This window comes from Cataglyphis hispanica, chromosome 24, assembly GCF_021464435.1.
Source record: "Cataglyphis hispanica isolate Lineage 1 chromosome 24, ULB_Chis1_1.0, whole genome shotgun sequence".
In the NCBI taxonomy this organism is placed as follows: domain Eukaryota; kingdom Metazoa; phylum Arthropoda; class Insecta; order Hymenoptera; family Formicidae; genus Cataglyphis; species Cataglyphis hispanica.
Window position 1 is genome coordinate 1,368,062 of NC_065977.1, and position 20,264 is coordinate 1,388,325.

General features: G+C 35.3%; 1 protein-coding gene across 4 annotated transcripts in view; it reads left to right on the forward strand.

Moving 5' to 3' along the window:
• LOC126858240 (uncharacterized) overlaps positions 1-20,264 on the forward strand; it is a 211,081-nt gene that overhangs the window by 158,747 nt on the left and 32,070 nt on the right. For 3 of the 4 annotated variants that reach the window (XM_050608403.1, XM_050608402.1, XM_050608405.1), the window contains 2 exons: positions 4,931-5,220; positions 12,870-13,218. In XM_050608403.1, coding sequence (XP_050464360.1) covers positions 4,931-5,220; positions 12,870-13,218 — 639 coding nt within the window. The remainder of the gene's footprint in view (positions 1-4,930; positions 5,221-12,869; positions 13,219-20,264) is intronic. The other variant, XM_050608404.1, reaches the window with a different exon arrangement.

Genomic DNA, 20,264 nt, shown 5'->3' on the forward strand with positions numbered 1-20,264 from the left:
ACGACGTTGGTACGGCGCCGTCAATAGTCTCGACAACGAAGACCTATTACAGAGAGAGCTTGATTGCTATGAAGGATTTGCTAGGATACATCGTCGAGAATATTTGTTTTTCCATGCTGTGACGAAAAGCGCAAAAGACGAGAGATTTATTTTTAGATACTTAATGAAAAAGTCAATACAAAGAGAAAAAAATGCCTGAAAAATAACATTAAATAAAAATAATTTATTCCTTGAATATATAGATTCATTCATTTATATCGAAATTTCTCTCTATTTGAAAGTCTATTTTGAAAGAAACAGTCACAGATTGATCTTTTTTGAGAACGAGTAATTTATTTAGATTTAATATTAAAGAATTATAAGTTTTTGTAAAAACTACGAATTAATATATTTTATTAATATTATTAATATATTATTAATATTATTAATATGTTATTAATATATTATTAATATTATTAATATGTTATTAATACATTATTAATATTATTAATATATCTATATCATTTTCATTGATTTTTTGTTATAAATAATGATAGACAATATAAATTGCGTTATCATGAATTCATAATATCCGTGAATGTTATAAGGATTTAGCTGTCGCTATACATAGCATTAAATCATCAGGATTTATCGTTAAACCCGCCGACTATCCCCTAAAATTTCCATTAAGCTCGCGCGATTCTCGGAGACGTCAAAATTGAAAAATCTGTTTTGTTGCGCGGCGAAGGGCGACAAAAACGTCCATTGCGCTGATATTTGTCTTCGCCTGAAGGCAGTGAACAGTAGACGTCGAAAAAAATGTGTTTACCTTACGAGAATCGGGCTGTGAATACACATTTGCATAGTTGTGGCGTGGCTCGCTTGCATACGTGAGAGCTTTTATCATTTCGCTGAAGAAAATTATTTCTATCTGTGATTTTTCCGACCCGCGAGAAATTTAATGAGTATTTTAAAATGCAGGAGAGATGTACTTTAAAAACGATTGATAAAAATCATTATCGTGAATTTTCCTTAAAGTAGAATAAAAAGCGGAGATGACAATAACGTCATTAATTTCTCCCTGTTATTAAAGAATAATCATTGAGAAGAAAATTTTAAGTTTTGCACGATAAAACACTGCCATATATTTCGAATGCTTTATTTCTACGTTATGATAATTAGACGAGGTTACGAGTTTATCATAGATAGAATTCCATACATCAACTTTTCTAATTTGCATTTTTTCTTCGTATATTCTTCTGTGTGCTATTTCGTTGAATGTAGTAAAGTTATTTCATGCATTTATACACACGACGCACGTGCATGCGATTATGGCATATAAGCAGGATGCAAGGGACGCCTTTAAAGATCCCTGAAGAGATTTTCGCGAGACGCTTTTCTTGCCCTTCTTGTTTTTCTCGTGATGGATTTTAATTTCTTGCTTTCTCGACTTAACTCGAGCTTTATTGCCTTTTTATGCATACCCACATATAAGTGTCTTTCGCATCTTCAGGCTTTGTATTTATATTTTTCGATCCCGCTGAGATGTTTTATTCTCCCTTTCTGTGTCTGTGTCTCCAAGGAGATGAAGAAAGTATCCTTGCGGGCGAGTTTTCGCGTAAACTTCTCGATTTACCGATGAACTTCTCGTCGCGTCGACATCGATTTCAGTATTGAATGGATGCATAGAATCTAAAAAATTATTTACACATTCACACAATTATCGAATGATTTTTCTGAAAATGTTATTTGAAGTATCTTTTAAATTTTTACAGAGTAAATTTTACTGTCTTATCTTGTATCTTTTCAAACTCTCATTCTACTTTATTCTAACTACTTTTTAGATACTTTCTTTTTTCATATTTTCATTTATTTTACAGCACATGAATCGACAAAAAAAATTTTGCCAACTGCAATTACGTTTGCCGTTTAGTATTCTCTGTACAAATGTTGCCATTCCGCGAAACGAGATCCAGTAAAAGAGATCTCTCAATAGACATTTTAATTTTACGTGAGCGAAATCGTCTTCTTTACCTTGCGCTTAAAAATTCAATCTCGTCCATCTCCGGAGTCGAGAGGCGCCTCTTTATCTTCTTCCTTATCGAGGAATTTTTTTTTTTCTCGGACAACGCATTGCCTTTCGTGAATTATATACTCCGAGCGCGGCGCGCGAGCTTCCGCTTTTTTTGGCCATTACAAACGCGAGCGGAACATAACAATGAGAGTGCACTCTGTGTAAAGAGCGCGGGCAGATGCTCGAGAGAAAGCCTGAAGGGGAAAGAGACGAGGAGAAAAAGCCGCGACGGAAAATTAAGGAAGGTGACGAGACGAGATGCGCCTTAACTCGCGACTGAATTTGCCACTCGTTTTTTTTTTTTATTTCTTTTCGTCTACCTTTTTATTGAATCCCTCAGCTTCAAGCTCTTTGATTTCATCGTTGCCTCGAGCTTTTCTCCGGAGACTTTCTCCCCGCCATTGTGCAATATATATCGCAGTATTATTCTTTATTCGCGGCTACATTTATTGTACATGCGAGGCTCGATTCTTTTTCGTAAAGATGCAGATTTCGATTCGGCTCAGATCAAACTTTCATTGAAATTATTTCGAAAATAAATAATTTTAATCAAAATCAGTTGAAATTAAGCGAAAAAGGATCAATACATCTCCATTTATTTGCAGTATAGAAAATGTAGACTTTCCTCTTCGTGCCCTATTCTACTTAAACACAGAATATCTCGTAACTAGGCCTGCTTTTTGTCTTCTCTTCCAGCGAATATTCAATCCTTCTCTCGCGAAGTCTCTTCAAGCTTCATGAAAGAAGTATCTTTTCCGCCATGCAATTACGAAATAGAGAGGAATATAATATAAAAGAACACCTAACGTTCGCCCCGATGAAGAAAACTCTCTCTCTCTCTCTCTCTTTTTTACTCTCGATGGTCGGCTCATTGTTTTGCATCTCCTTGTTTCAACCTTCACCCCAGTCTGTTCTTGCCATTTACGCTTTATTCTATCACCTTTCCATAACGTCAGCCTTCACTTTTGTATTGGACGCGACGCGCTTCGAGGATCGATTTTGTCTATCTTTGTCTATTCAAACTATAGGGATCGATTGGACTATCGTCGACTTGAATATTTTCGTGAAAAGCTCACCGTCTCCTGTATAAGATATTGCCGAAGCTATCGGCAATATCAAATGCAGGCACGACAATGTATTATCAAGATCTTTATCATTATATCGATCTCGAGAAATTTCTTTTATAATTTATTATTTCTCAAATTCATAAATTTTCAATGATTGATTATTTTGACGATTGTATAGCGAACTTAACGCTCGTTGTCATATGACTTCTCTAAAATATTTGCGCGTATTTTTCGACGATGCCGAAAAACTCAGACGACCAATTAATATTGCGATCCAGGTACGAGACTCGTGACCATCTGCTTAACTGCAGTTTCCGCGCTTTTCGCGCAAATACGAGGCTGCACGATGACATAACTAGCTAAAGAAGAAATTTATGACAAAAAAAAAAATAAAAAATAATCGAAAAGAAGAAATACGGAAAAATGCGAATAAGAAAAGAAAAGAATTAAAAGAGGAAAAAAAATTAACAGAATTGATAAAATGCCAAATTTTTCAAATTAATAATTATTTATAATTTCTCGGATTACCACAATTTTATATGTAATCTTTGTATTTTAATTCTTTATTAATATCCATTGTTGTATTTTATTATTTTCTAATTTATATTTTTATATTATTCAGATTATTGAGATAAATGTGTCGAGAATATAATACATGAGAGAGAAGGATAATGAATATTGTTTAAGTAATAAGAGATAACGTTTCTCTTTCCCCTTAAATTCATTTGTGCAAAAGAGAGAGAGAGAGAGAGAGAGAAATCTAAACGATTACGTCATTGCCTTGAACCAATTTTCAAGTGCCAGAATAATCGTGATGAAACACGAACATTCTCTTGCACTTTCCACTCTCTCTCTCTCTCTCTCTCTCTCTCTCTCTCTCTCCTGTTAGTGCATCCCACACGCGAGAAAATCCAGGCTCTCGCTTACCCGGGGGAGCGTTGGACGCTTTACGTAATGCGTAATGTATCCGCGCAACGCTCGTGGAAATCCGCCGGAGGAATAACGCTGCGAATAGACAGCGTGAAATGCGCATTATACATGCATAAATATACGCCGACGAGTCCGCGCCGTCGAACTTCCGCGTTGCCCGTGACTCAGCGTGTCGGCCGAATTAACATCGGTCGTATCCGGGTGCGGTTACGTATCCGGAGACTGCGTCGGGTGTGCGTGCACGTAAAAGCCGAGCTTCGAAAATGCATGCCCCTTATCCCTGAATCCCGGCCATTACCCCGCGCATACCGCACAGCCGCAGTTTTTCCAACTTGCTGGAATGCGCCCGATGGAAATTATCCGCTCGCGCGCGCGAGTTCCCCTTGGCATAATTCGAACTCAGATGCACATGTAACAACGATAATCTTACCCGCACTCTTTTGGCAAATCCATGTGATAACGTATAAAAATTTCTCTAAAATCATTAAAATTTATGAGCAAGAATTAATTGACCAGACATGTCTGACAATGAGAATATTTTAATTTAACGTAATTTAATGTTGTCGATTTATAAAGTCGTTCCAGAAGAATAATTCAATATTAATCTTTTATACACATATATTACTCTTATACACTTTTTATTTGAAAAATTTATAAACGTCTAACGATAAGTATTTTATTCTTTTTAATAAATAAATAAATAAATAAATAAATAAATAAATAAATAAATAAATAAATACATAAATACATAAATAAATAAATACATAAATATATATAAAAAACTTAAATTTTGTTTTTTTTGTCCGTTTATTCATTTAAAATCATTCGCATTGTCTAGACAATGTCTCATTAATGACGTAATTAACGCGATTGATTTCAGACTGGAGTGCGTGGTGAACGCTCTTTGTCGCGGCCTGAGTCACGCCTCCGGCAGCCTGTCACGACTGGTGCTCGACATGAATCTGTCCGGCGAGCAAGTGTCCCGGGTCTGCGAGGCACTTCGCGGCTGCATCCAAGTGCAGGCGCTGCACTTGCCCCATTTAGGCTGCGGATGCGAGGGCCTCGCCTCGGTGGCCGAATTGCTGAAGGAACGGCCGCTGCTGGCACTCAACCTGGCTGGCAGCTGGGGCGCAAAGAACGAGGATCCGTCCAGCTCTGGCATCAGTATGGGTAAAACTTTGTTCTTATCGCTCTCGATACGTCGACGCGATTCCGCGGATACGTACGAAAATCAGTCGAGTTAACATCGATGCGCGTTACGCTCCGTCGATGTTAATTTTGCGTTAACTTTCAAATAAATTTAATATTTTACAAAAACACTCGGTATATATATTTCGAAAAATTGATAATTATTTTTATTAAATATGTTTATTCGCAATTAATTTAGCCTTTAATTGGAAAATACTTCATGTTTTTTGTTTCTAATTTTATAAGAATAGAAGTTGAAAAGTTACAAGTAAAGTGCCAATAATTCACATAGGAATAAAAGAAAGATTTATAAAAAATAAGTTCAATAAATTTTTTTTTTAACGCGATTTACATATATCGAGAGTCACGCGTACGCATCGTACGATGAATTGCGCCGACAAAGTTTCGAGCTTCGTATCGATATAAAGCGCGAGCGTGCGAGAGATTCGGCATCCGTGAATTTTTCCAGAGAGATATCAAATTCCAAAATCAAGTCCAAAAAATTTCAAAAACACACTTCGTGCATTATTACTGCCGCGATTTTTGACTGACTCGCGAATTTTCGATGTTTCTCTTTTGCGATTGAACTGTCCAAAACTATATGATGAATCGAGATTGTTCCCTTTTATAATTATAAAAGATCATTATAATTATAATTATAAAAAATCACCAATTGTTCTTTCTCGACAGAATCAAAAACCAATTAAAAATGCATTGTACAAGATGCTATTTCTCCTTTAGAAAAAAATTTACAACTTTTTACGTAGATAACTAAAACGCGACTAAGGTTAATTAACGTTTTGTTTATAGAATCAAACTTCTAAAATTATTTTTATTATCTTCAATAGATATTACTTGAATAATTTTTTTTTTTTTATTAAGATCAACATCCTTTTTTTTCCTTGTTGTGGAAAACTTGAACGTCTTCCAAAACTGAAGATGCAACGCTCGCGCAATGGAAAATCAGCTTGGTAGATTCGCGGGATCATAATTTCACGGCTTTGTCTCATAATGGTTTAAATTGTTGTCAGCGGTCTAACCGCGGCAACTCACATGGGAGAGCGCAATACGGTGACGATGTCGCCTTGTCGGAAAACTGCACCGTTCAGTGTCGGCGCGGTCACGTCGCCACCACCATAAACCGATACGACCGCGGCAAAAGTACATTGTTGCGGACGTACGCTCGCCATTAAACCGACACCGGAATTAGGAACACGCGAAACGGCGGGCGATTGCATGCCAATTGCGACCTGCAAATCCACGCGTGTCGAAGTTGCGACGATATTAACACAAACTTTGATCCTTCCGGGACTTCGTCTTCGGAGCAAATGCACAGATCTCGGTTTATACTGTCGGCAGTTTTTGCCATAAGGGCCCGTAATATTTTGTGTCATATTAAGGTCTATTAATAAATTTAGCCATGTATTACAGCACGATTGATTTTTAATATATCGATTGTTTGATGTAATTAATATTTTTTTTTTATATAAAAATGTGTATTGAGAGGAAAAAGGTTATTCATATTTGTTTATTATATCACTTCAGTCATAGAATCTGTCAAAATATATAATTACTTTTCTAACAAAGAAGATATATATTTTTAAACAAATACGTTTCACACTTAAAGAATCAATATTAATGTACATTGGAGAAATAATATTACATATATATGTATAAATAAATTTAAATTAAAATCCTCTAACAATAAAAATATTTAAATTTAATTTAGTAATAATCTAAATTAAGAATTAATACAATTTCCTTCAACACGCATCACTTGTCTTTACTGTTTCACGATAAACGTCTTTTTTGGATTAGATAAATATACATGCCGACAAGATGCGCTTGATATATATGTCTATATACACTCACATACCCGCTTGCAGAGACAAGAGATTCCCTTTTCTCGCCGTCGTTCATTCGCAGCTTCGAAAGAGGAGTAATTACAGATACCAGCGAGCTGATGCACACCTTTACCGTCTAGAAAGTAGTCAATCCGTTTACAAGAGCAAGCAAGACTCGTTCGGCTTGTCGAACGAAGTAAAAGCAGCCTTTCGCATCTTCTCTTGCCGCGAAATTACCAATCGATCGAACGCGCCGACTTAAAGTGGCTGCGTCTCCCTAGAAAGCTCGTCGTCTCCATGACTTTTGCACCGGCTTGTGAGAGATCTCTTCGATTCTCTCGGGATAAAGAAAAAAAATTAACGCCGTGTCCCTTTCACCGGCAAATATATATAATTTTTTTGTTAGATCCTGAAAAATTCTCAAAAAATCACGGAAAGCTCTTGGCGACGTAATCGAAGATTAGATCTCGTAGAGACGGAAAATTTTCACGATTTTCGATCCGCTTTAGGGGGAAACAACATGTCGTTTAGAGTCACAGTCGCGTAGCAGTGTTAATCCGAAAGTTTTTCTAATGGCACTACGTTTCTGTCGCATAATGGCTCGAAACGAAATTAAGCGGCATTACAACTTTCGTGCAAGATCTACGCAATTAACGATTATTTTGTTAGCGGAAACGAGTTTACTTATCAACTCCGCTAAGCTACCATGTACCATGGCTCATTGTATATTCATTAAAGAATAATACCTGCTTGTATTTATTTGATTCATAATTAGAATTATCTCTTAAATGCCTCAGAGAGGGAGAGGGAGAGAGAGGGAGAGGGAGAGGGAGAGAGAGACAGTTGACAGTTATTAATTTTCTTTTTTAACACACGCACGAATGAGACAACAAAATATTGAAACTGGCTTTTTTATGAAAAATTTCATCGTTCTCCCTCTCTCTCTCTCTACTCTTATTCAAAAGATTATAAATAAAATATTTATAGATATAAAATTTATAAATATGATATTTATATAATATTTATGAACATAATTTAAAAGATTTAATTATAAATAAATATAATTAACACATTAAATATTGAAAGAGATAGTACTAAACGTAATATAACAATAAACAGAGATTATATCAGTAGGAAGTGAATTTTCCTCAAGCTCTCTCTCTCTCTCTCTCTCTCTCTCTCTCTCTCTCTCTCTCTCTTTCAAAAAAAAATTTGAAGAGAAATTATTGTGGAAATAATCTCTCGAGTTTTTCATCGCATTCCCGAAATGCTTGCACAATTCGCTCGATCAGTCTCGATCGTGATTCTCAAAAGAGAGTAATGTTACGCCCAAAGGATCACATCTAGTCAGGTATTCCTTTCTAATCGCCCTGCCTCCTCTCCATTCACGTCTTGGTTTCGAAATCGCTTTCGGCGTCACCGTTCGTTACAACACACCCGTTCCCTCGTCGAATTCCGTTTCTCGCCGATCGGCAGCATCCAATCACGCTAAAACGCTTGGGATAACATTGAATCGTCCCGAGATCGTTGGTGTGTAAATAATACGTGTAACAGTTGCACTCTAAATTTACTTGATTATTTTAAGCAATCATCTTTCCCAGAGTAAAAAAATTGGAGACACCTCAAATCTTTAATTAAAGTGGAAATTTATTATAGTGGAAATTATATATATATATATATATATATATATATATATATATACTTATTAATGTTATATATACGGTTATATGATTTTATAAATATTTTATAATATTTATACGATTTTAAAAATATTTTAAAAAATATTTTTCGCTATTTTTCGTTATTTCTTATCAGTTTCAAAATTTCACGTTACACATAGTAATATCAAGTTTTCAACGTAATTAAAAAATGATATCCAGCCTCTCTCTCAAAAAAATAGTGATAAATATTATCAAAGACATTTTAAAATTAAACATAAGTATTATTAAAGTGTTCCCGCCAAGTTGGAGAATATGAAATGTAAATTGGATGGCGAAGCATAAGCTATTGGCATTATAAAATTGCTTTTCCCGGGATATCGAAAGGATTGGACGCTCTCTTTCTTGTTACCGATCGCCGTAACTGGGTCGCCCGTCGCCAATCGGGCTCTATTATAATTAGTTTGGTGCGGATAAACGCGATGCAAACCGCGCTGATCGATCCAAGCGCAAAAAGCCTCTGCGCTACCGCCGTGTCGTATAATCAACTCTTGAGTTTAATACGACTTGGCAAGAAATATTTCTCTTAATAAGAAGTTATTTACTTCTTCATAAGAAACTTCTATCAGTCGGTGCATAAAGGAAGCTATAATCAATATCAAATTATACATTCGCGAATCTCTTGGGTAGGAATAATAAATTGATAGCGAACTTTCTTGTGTATTCGAGAGCGGCAGAAGACAAATTTTAACGAATCTAATATGATTTAGTAAAAAATTATTAAGTTTCTTTCTCTCTTTATTCCTCTTTTCTTCTTTCTCTTTCTTTTTTTACATGAAAAAAAAAAAATGATGAAACTATATTAATTATTCGAATAAGTATATGCGCGAGTGATAGAAATAATGAATTTTTAGTGGTAGAAATAATAAAATTTATTCTCTCCTTGTATTGCATATCTAAAGTGTTCTTTTTTTTTTCTCTGCAAAATAATTTATTTGGAAATTTATTTATTTATTATAACATTTTTCACAACATTATTTACGAATTAGTTTTATTTGCAGAAAGAGAGGAAAAGTCATCTACGTCAAATGCATAATCGTTAATTACCTCTTACTTATTTATTATATTAAAATCATTTTTTTTATCTAATTAAAAATATAAACTTTATTTATAATTAAGTGACTTAATTATAAACTAATTTTTATCTTAGCTTAGATCTTTGAGAATAATATGTAGACATGACAAATGAAAAAAGGTTAAAGTTCTTTCTTATTTTTCGACTGTCGATATTGAATATATTGATATGAAAGGGCTCCATAATACTGGCTATAAGATGGTTTTAGTCGATGTTCAAAGCCGCGTGTTATCGGATCCCTTTTTCATACCGATACCTTTTTTATAACGAAATTCTTTCATAGTGGAGATTTTTTTTACTTACGCACCTCATCATTGGTTTACCGTCAAGATATTACATTAATATAGCAGTTATTATTAAACAACTTTTGCAAAGCGGTATTATTATTTATGTCAACAAAAACAAAAATCTTTTTAAAAGTAATAGAAAAAGTGAACGCTTCTCTCTCTTAAAATGTTTAAATTATAAAAAGTAAATTTATTTTTATGACTTTACATCTTTCGATATTTTAAACCAATAAAACGTTGCGTTAATAAATCAATGTCATTAACACTATCGTGATCACTTCACGATCTCGTGATTACGAAATTGCGAGTTCTTTTTTCTCGCTTGGATTATAATCATCATCATCCGAATGATCGTGCGAGATAACGCCATTTTACGGTCTAATTACAACTTCCTATTACGCGAAACTCTGACAGTGTCACGGCGCTGTCCATCACTTTAATCCTCAATGCGAATAAGAGAGAGAGCGATACATTTGCATCGCGTGTTAAGTGCACGCTCGAAAGAGTGTGTACGCGCAAAATTTATCAACAAAAATTAATACTTATTAACAGTTTAACTTGGAAATTCTCTGGAGAGTAGGAAGAAAAGAGAGAGAGAGAGAAGAAGAAGACGAGATAGTGTCTGTTCGTCGCGAGCAAAGACGGAAATCCTCTGCCTGCCGGTGGACACTTTCTCGTCACCGGGTAGACGGCGCGTAATTAATTCGACGGGTTAGACCAGACACACATCTTGTACGTATACAAGAGTAATCGGAGACGAAGAGAAACATCTGCCTTTGAATAAGGCGGAAACGATACGGCAGATTGAAATTCAACCGACTGATCCATCTCTCCATTGTGTTTGTTATTTGTCGGATCGAATTTGAGGGAAATGTTTACGCGAGGACTAGAATTACCGTAATCCTCTTCCGCTATAGTGCGTTTTCGCTGGAAATATCGTCAAATAACGAAGTAAATTTAGGATAAATTTATATTCTTGATAAAAAAACAATGATTTAAATTTCTCATAATAAGAGAACCACGCCCGATGGAAGCGCGAAAGTTTAAAAAAAATATATGTTTTATTAAACATCTGCTCTTTTCCACGCGCACATAAATTTTTTATTTTTACCAGAATATAAAAGAAGACAAAAAAAGTCTCTTTAAACATTTTGTAATTCTTCAAGAAGGGAGGAAGTCAAGTTACTTAAAGACTGAAGGATTTAAAAAATGTAAAGTTTGCAGGCTCTACGAAGAGCGGAAGATCAAAAAGTACTCAGAAAGACTTCGCGATGTTACAGACTGACTACAAAGATTTTAAAATTGAGCGAGAAAAAAATTGACTAAGTCAATTGAGTCATTCAGAATCAACGTGCCAATACAACTCCGATGAATGTTTATCGTATAATAATTCACGGATTTCAAAATTAAGGAACATCGGCGCGAGCACATCGGAATTAATATTCATGGTGGGTCTCGCGTGGGTCACTTTCCTCGAATTTTCCCGTGCGTCTAATTTTCTCCGACCGGCGCGTATATACACGTTCCAGATGAGATCACGTTCAAAAAGGAGTTTGTTAACCCCGTCGCTCAAACGACGGAATCCGAATTAGAATCTCGTCTGGACTGCATATCCACTGGCGAACATTCGGAGCGACGTTAATGCAACCCCGACATCGTCGTAGCCATCGGCGAGAGACAAACGGCACAAAATGAGAGAGAAAGACTAAGGAAAATTGTAATTTTACTTATAGACAAAAATAATTTTATATATTTCTTTATTAAATTAAATTATTGGAAATTCTAAGATTTTATTAGCGTTATTGTTATAAAATTTAAATAATTTTTTTTTATTCAATATAAATTAGTTTATCAGTATTTTGTATTAAAATACAATATATCATAAAATATATATATTAAAATATATATATATAATAAATATATATATTAAAATATATATATCATCTCCTATAAAAATATAATGCAATGTATAGCTAATAAGTAAAGGTAATAATAAATGTATACAATTGATAAAAAAATGTGGTATTTTGAGATTTTCGGTGATCTACGTTACTGCCAGCCACAATTCTACAATGGTAGGGTTTGCTCTCGAAATAGCGATAAACATTCCGTAATTTAATTAGCAATTACGAAATGTTTGTTGCAACGCGCTGCAATGTGGTGGCACGATTATCGTACATGCTGGTGTACTTCGCTCAAATAACTTGTCCTACGTGGCCTGCCGTTGATTGATCGTGTTACACAGCGGACCCGATTACAGAACAACGCGTTATCCTGCGGTGTACGAGTTTAATGTCGATAAAATTCGCGGCGTCCTAACTGAAATCTGGTCACATTCGATAAATCGATACTCAGCGACAAAGAAAATACGTGCAAAAAAATTTACAAAAATTTAAGAAAAAAAGAAAAACTTGTATCTAGAATTTATATCCACAATATTCACATCCATTATGTTTTTGTTGCCGTAACATTTGCTTTATTCAATTTCCAGTTACTCGAATTTTCTCTTGCTACTTTTTGCACCTTTCACAAGTAGTTTCGGAAGCATAAAATTTCATTTACTATTTTCGTAGATTCATTTATCTTTTTTTTTTTTTTATTTAATACGATAACACTTTAGTCTAGAGCTTTAAGTTGCCGCGCGATCTTAAAACTCTAAATTAAAGTGAAAAAAATTACTTTATACTGACGATCTAATTCCACGCAGGTTCAGGTTCCGGTTCCGGAAGCAGCGGCTGTGCCTCCAGCACCCTCGGCACCCTTCCCTTGAATCGTTGCTACTCGTCTTTGCCCAGAAGCGCATTGACGGCCTATGGCAGTCTCACAAGACCCGCTACCCTGCCACGACTTCCTTTGGGCCTCGGCTTAGGCCCGGCACCTGCTACTGGCAACGGGCCCCTACCGCAAAACGATCGGGATCGAGACAGCAACGGTAGCAGCAAACGTAATAGCGACAGCGTGCTCTGTCATCGATTACCTCTCTTACACCCTTTGCCTACTTGCGACGTCAGCAGTCATCACGGCACCGGCTTTCACGAGATATTCAACGCTATCAGGTAAGTTGTTTTAACGATGGCATATATATGACTTTTATATTTCCTCTTTTTAATTATTAGACATTTATTTATACATATATTTATACATATATTTATACATTTATTTATACATATATTTATACATATATTTATACATATATTTATACATATATTTATAGATATTATTATACATATTTGCACAGAAAGATTATGCAGTATTAATGCAAAAATATAGCAATTAATACTTTAAATTAAATTAAATTCTTTGCGAAATATATTTATTTACTCTTGGAATATTTTTAATTACAATGCAAAATATAAATATATGTATTACAATTATTTTTCTATCACTTTAATTAACTGTCATCATTTTTCTCAACTAGGTGAAATATTTACTTTCTGCCATTTTTATATTTCCTTCATTAGAGGAAGTTCCATTTGTAACTGACGCTATTTATTATTTATATGAATATATGCACAGTTATGTGCATAATTAATTGTTTAGAGAGAGGGAAGATTTATAATCATCGCAAAATATTAATATCGCGTAAATCACGATCGATCTTTGCCGATCAACCGTGCGCCAATGGTCGCCATTTCGACATGAAAACTCAATAATTTTGCGTTGCGATGACATTAAACGCGATAATAATTATGTTAATAATTATGTGCGACATTTCGTTATCGATTTAATTGCATTTGTCATTACCAACATAATTAAATGGTCGACATGAATCGCATTGAGATAGACTGAGTGATCAGTCTTGATGCGTATAGATATTTTTATGCATAAATTAATATAATATCATTTCATCGTATATATTATGTCCCCGGCATCGTAATTCGAATAAATAAAATATTCAACGAAGAATGCCGTGTCAATGCTGATAGGATATTTGAAATAATAATCGCGCATCTCGTAAAGCGCATAAATTTGCGAAAGACCTTTGATTGATAATTTCAATAAAAAAGTTTCTACTGAAGTTTTGGAAGAAAATCTTCAAAGAGGGGAAAAGAAGAAATTCTAAAAGAAAGAAAACGATGTCTCTTTCTTAAGAGGAGAAATTTTAGGAAGAAAAACGATCTCGCTATTCAATTCGTCTCTTTCGCAAGCTCTTTTGCATACAAGGAAATTATTACATTCGCGACCTTGAAGTAAGCTTCGCAAATGACCGAACAACTTGTCTCTTCTCATTACCTTCTTTACGAGGAGGGACTTTTCGTCAACGAGAATCCGCGCCGTCTAGGTATCTCGGCAAAAAATATCTTCGAACTTTCTCAGATTGCCCTCTCCTTGAACGGCCTGTTATGGAAATTAGAGGGGACGAGCGGGAATATTTCGTCGGCGAAATTACACGCGAACTTCGCGGGCGGCGAGTCGCGTCGGCGAAAACTTTCGGCCGGAAGCTGCTGGATCTCCTCGATTACGGCAACTCTCGGCCTTCTCTCCGCCGCAAGGTCGCGGACGAGTCGCTCACGAAACTTCCCCTATCGCTATTCTCAATCCGATAACGAAGAAACGAGATGCATTCGCCGGGCACTTCGGCCGAGCATTAGATACCGTTCCGAAAGTTGAATCTCGGACTAGGGAAACTCGTCGCAAAGTTCAACGACCCGCTCATCGAGCCGCGAGAAGCCCGATATTTCGCATAATTACTGGCGGTGCTTGCCCGAAGCTGTATAAGATTCGCGCGAATAATTTGCGGAATTATTCGGGCATGAGCCTCAAATATTGTCTTCTTTCTACGAAATTTTAATTTACATCTTCTACAGAAATTTATCTTCGAAATTTCTCATTTAGAGAAATCATTCATTCAATTCAAATTCTTCTGGAAATTTACTTTTCTATAACAATTATTTACGGAAATTATTTTATTTTTCGTAACTTTTTAAGATATAAAATAGTATAGTAGCTAAGTATAAAATAACATAGTTTAGTATAAAATATTTTTTTCTTAACTAAATAAATTAATAAAGCGATAAAAGTAAAACTTTTGCCTGATTATGACATGGACATATTTATAAAGGATATTAGAAACGAACCATTAATAATATTTAAAATAGCGCGCACACATCTCACGAAATGATTTATAGCTCGCGTAATTCCCGGGATGTCGCGCGATATGCTGGTCCAGCCGGCAGCGGGAGAAAGGAAGTCGATCCATTTCTCGCAGATGCGAACCCCGACACGGGTGCTCCCAACTGTATTCTAAAGATTCCGAAAAGATTTCTTAAGACCGCGACGGGAATAAAAGTTTCGCCGCCACCTGCCCCGCCAGCTATTCTTCTTCTCTACGCCTGCGATTTGGTACAGTGGACTTTAGCCGATGTTGATTCCAGGATGTTATATATAAGTCGCACTCTTCTATTCTGCATCTTGGTTAATTGTTCATTCTCGCTCGATCGATTAAGAGTGCCCTTACGGAGCAGAAAAATATTCAATCCTGCCGAAGTAATCGGGAAAGAGTGATAAAATATAGCACTCATATTTTCTAAACAATTGACGATAAAATTAAAAAAAAAAGATGATCTATTGTTGAAAAAAGTCACGCTTGTCTCAGACTTTTATATATCATTGAATTTACTAAAAGTAATTTGTTGAATTTTGAACGCGAAGTTGAATGGAAGAAAGGAAATATAAAATATCAGTTTAAAGATTGAAATATTATTTTAATTATTTTTACATTGTTTTAACGGTTATCCTTTCGCAAATTATATTATTAAAATAATTTTCAGGAGCATGTTCTCTAATTGTGATATGTGTTCTCCGCGCTAGCAAATTAACTTGCATAAAACATGATAAATGTGACACTGATTGGTATCACAAGCTACGGTTAATGGAAGCGTATCTTGCGTATTATTGCAGATTATCGCTGTATAATAACGCGCGAGAAAATTACGTTGTTATCCGTTACATTCCGCTGCCGTTGAATAGACCCGCCGAACAATTCACGAGGATTTGTATTCGTTATCGATATTAAATATAGAACAGTGACCTGGCTCACACAAAGGCGGCTGCAATATATCCGCAAATGCAATTACGCACACCGTCACGACCTTATACGTTATCGAAATCGAAACGACAATCGCGTGATCCCAGACGAAACTTCAGCTACTTGATATCGAAGTGTCTTGTTTTTGGTTTTTTTTTTTTTGTTTTTTTTTCGGAATGTATTTTGGTCAAGTTTCGGAACATCGTATTTTGCAACGGCTTTGATGCAATATATGTATAACAGAGGTACACATATGGCGAAGTAGATGTTTTTAATTAAAAACTCACCTTCGCCGAGCGAACGCGAGGTAAATTGGAACTCTCGGCGGAAAAATATTCCCGAGATTATTTCCCGACCCCCGAACGCCATCCGCGCTTTTCCGCGCGCTTTCCATCGCGTATGCAACGTGTGTCCAATGCGCGAATATATTTCATTAAATTTCCCGTTCTCAACCTTTAACGGTCCTTCGTGGTGTTGCCTTCATTTCGTTTTGATCTAAATGTACGAGGGCGTAAAAAAATAACATCGAAATTTCAAAAGCGCAAGAAATCGTGCGAATTTTACGTTAGAGAAATATTCGGACTTTCGATTGGCTCTTTGATAAAATTTAAGGCATATCGGAAAATGGAAAATATACACACAACTGTAAACAGAGATATTTTATTATATGTGTGATTTGTTTATATCTCTATGTGGGAAATGTGCACATCGATTTATTAAGCTGGAAAAGATATTTTATGCTAAAAAAAATTATAAACTTTGCAGCAGTAATAATAAAATATGAATACATGTATATTTTTTATACATCAAGCTTTCCTCTTAAATTTCTATTAAAAATAATAACCAAGCGTGTGAATATTTTAATATCTCAGCTCTCAAAAATAATATTTATGTAAATGATATTTTTTATATATTTATGTAAATATTATATACTCAAATATCACATACAAAAATTTTAGTCATTCTTTTATAATGTTTCGTTTGTGTGTGTGTACTAGAATATTTCTTTTCTTTAGGAAAACAAATTTTAAAAAATGAATGTTAAAATGCAATTCCAAATGACTCTACAAATCTTGATTAAATTTTCTTTGCTAATTCTCCGTAAAAAAAAAAAATAAATAAATAAATAAAACGAAGAAAAATACTATCTACTTTATCATATTTTGTAGCTAAAAGAGATCGATGTGCCGCACGGATACCTCTAAGTGACGTTTATCGACGTGCTGTGTTTTTCCTGGAAGAGAGAGCCAGGACAAAAAGGAACTAATCGATCTCACTTGCTGCTCGCGTGTCCCGTCATCCTTCATAAACGCGCTGTCCAAGATTTTCCATAAGCGTCAAGGTATATACAGGTTCCCTACGCTAGTTGGGAAGTAGCCTGGCAAAATGATCGCTTGTCATAATCGATTCCCATCGTCAAAATAACGACGGGTTATTCTACCCTCGAAATTTCGCGAGTCACGCCGAATCGCGGCGATCTCTCTTCAGTCTGTTAAACGATCGAGACTCATCGATCGTTCCATCTGGATCCGTCCATGAGCTTTTGATATAAACGAGGTATCACGTAATTCTTTTTCCTCCCTTTTTGAAGAATTTTATCCCGAATCATTCGGAATAATATGTTCAATGTCTGTCGAGCGTTTTATTCGTTTGAGGATCAGCAGAATATTCCGATGAAAAATGGTCTTTTCAAATATAACATCGTAATCAGAGAGTAAGAGATTTTAATCAAGAAAAATCTTGTCAAAATTTTCCGAATTTTGTTAAACAAAAATGTTAAACAACTTTAAAAAAAAAAGATTTAAATATCAGAATTTTTTCTTTTTTTATCTCCGCGCATCAAGAGTATAAAAAAATGTGAGGCTAGCATATTTATTATATATATATATATATATATTATTTTACAAATACACATTCCGTATTTTTTTTATTAAAAGATGGATTATCATGTGCCATCACAGCTGGCAAAGTAAAACATATACCAACACGTAAGTATGAAATTCGTCAAACAAGAATGGTTATTTTTTCCGATTTAGAGGGTTGTCCGATACGTAAACGAAGAAACAATAGCTTGAGGGTTTGTAGCAGCTGGCTATGCTCCCTCAAAATTTCATAGCTGCCTCGTCATTCGCGTGAATTTTTGTGCACGTCGTAGAATCACGCTCGTAAATGAATTCATAAAAGGTTGAATGCTTCTTTCCTCTCTATTCTTATTTCGTCATCACTGTCAAGAAATAAATGATTTGGTATAAATCCATAAGAAGGAGACGTGTAACTTTACATTACGCAATTTTACGCCAAATTATCACCTCGACTATCTTTTTCTGAGAGGTATTAGTGACTTTGGTTTTTCTAGAAACAATAAGTAATAATGTAAGTATAATATATTCTACATATCAAATGTTCTATGTGTAACAAAAAAAATTATAGCCATTGCTTCATATGAGGATATAGAATCTTTGCTGTTTCGAAATTTAAAGCTGAAATTGCATTAAACTATCGATGACTATCGTAATCGAGAAACCCGAAAACGAAATATATGTATATACATATAATGAGATTATATACGGTATCAAAGTAAGAAAATTGCGAATAAATGAAAAGACGATATGAAATAGTTATCGTAATATATCTGAAGAAAATTTTCGGCAGATACAAAAACAGGATATAATTAATGTTATGGGATTTATAATCTTAAGAATAATGTCAGACGATTTAATAATAAAGTAATAAATATTTCGCATATACTTTCGGCCTGAAGGCCGATCTGTCAAGGATCGACACAATTTATTCAAATATTAAATCAAGGCCGCTATTTGTCCCGCAATATATCAAATATCTAAGATCGGCGAAGTAAATCACCTTCATCTAACATAAATCCAAGCTTGTCAGACCCGACGAAAAAGTACAGTAAATCAAATTCAAGACAAATTCATCGTCGTTCCAGAAATTCCGTAATAAACGATACCGCGGTTTTTCTCATTCCTGTTTTCGCGAATCGTCTTCGGCGCAAGATATCAACATGAGTGTGGACTTGGTATAAGCACCGGGACGCGTTTTCGAGGATGCTCGCGAACGAAGATACATCGTTTTGGGTGGGAAATGACGGGCTATTTGGCCGGGCAAGCGGAGTTCGTTCGGCTAACGCGAGTTCGCGAATTCTCGAGGCCGCCGACGATGGCGATTTTTCATCGTTTCAAGTTTCGTCGACGTTTTTCATCGCCGCCGGACCATCTTCTCCCTCCACTCTTTCGTCGAGCTCGCCGACGAGCTTCCTAAATCACGCGCGTAACACGGCCCGCGATAAGAGACACAGCTCCCGGGATTAGAGAGGCCAGTCAGGCACTCGCGATAAAAAAGTTCAGCCAGAGCTGTATCCATTGTTCATAGCGTAAGTCCAATGGGTCATAAGTTGAGAAATTCCAACAAGAGTTTCCTATAGATTATTCTCGATTTATAATATATATTTATCGCTCGAGGAAAAAAATTGTACATAGCACACGTGGACGTGATACGAGCACTTAATCGATGATTAAGATACTTTTGTTAAGTAATTCGATGCTTTTGATAAAACACAGATTTGTGAAAATCAGAAAATTTTAACTACGAATGCGTGATTAATCGTATTCTTCATCGAAGAAATTAATTAAAAATAATTTATATGATTAGTCGCTACAATAATAATAAAAAAAAAAAAAGAAAATTCTGGGCGGGAAACAAAGAATGAACCGGAGCGAAAAATGTAAGATTAATATTTTTTAATAAAAAGTTGAATGCGCTTTACATCCTTGATTTCTGCTTTAACGCGTCTAATAAAAAAAAAATTGTAGCGAGACAGAAAATTGTATTCGAATTAGCATCATTATTTTCGCAATGGATCGTGTCGAGGAAAGACTTCAATATTCCATTTGAGATTGGAAAGGCGACTGGAACATTTTCGCGAGCCAATCGTCATTTTATGAACGTTTCTTGAAACAACGAGACGGATTTAGCGCATTACCTCCAATAATCCGATGGCAACGGTAAATAAACAGCGTTGAGGTATAAATAGGCGATCACGCGCGGATTTTAGGA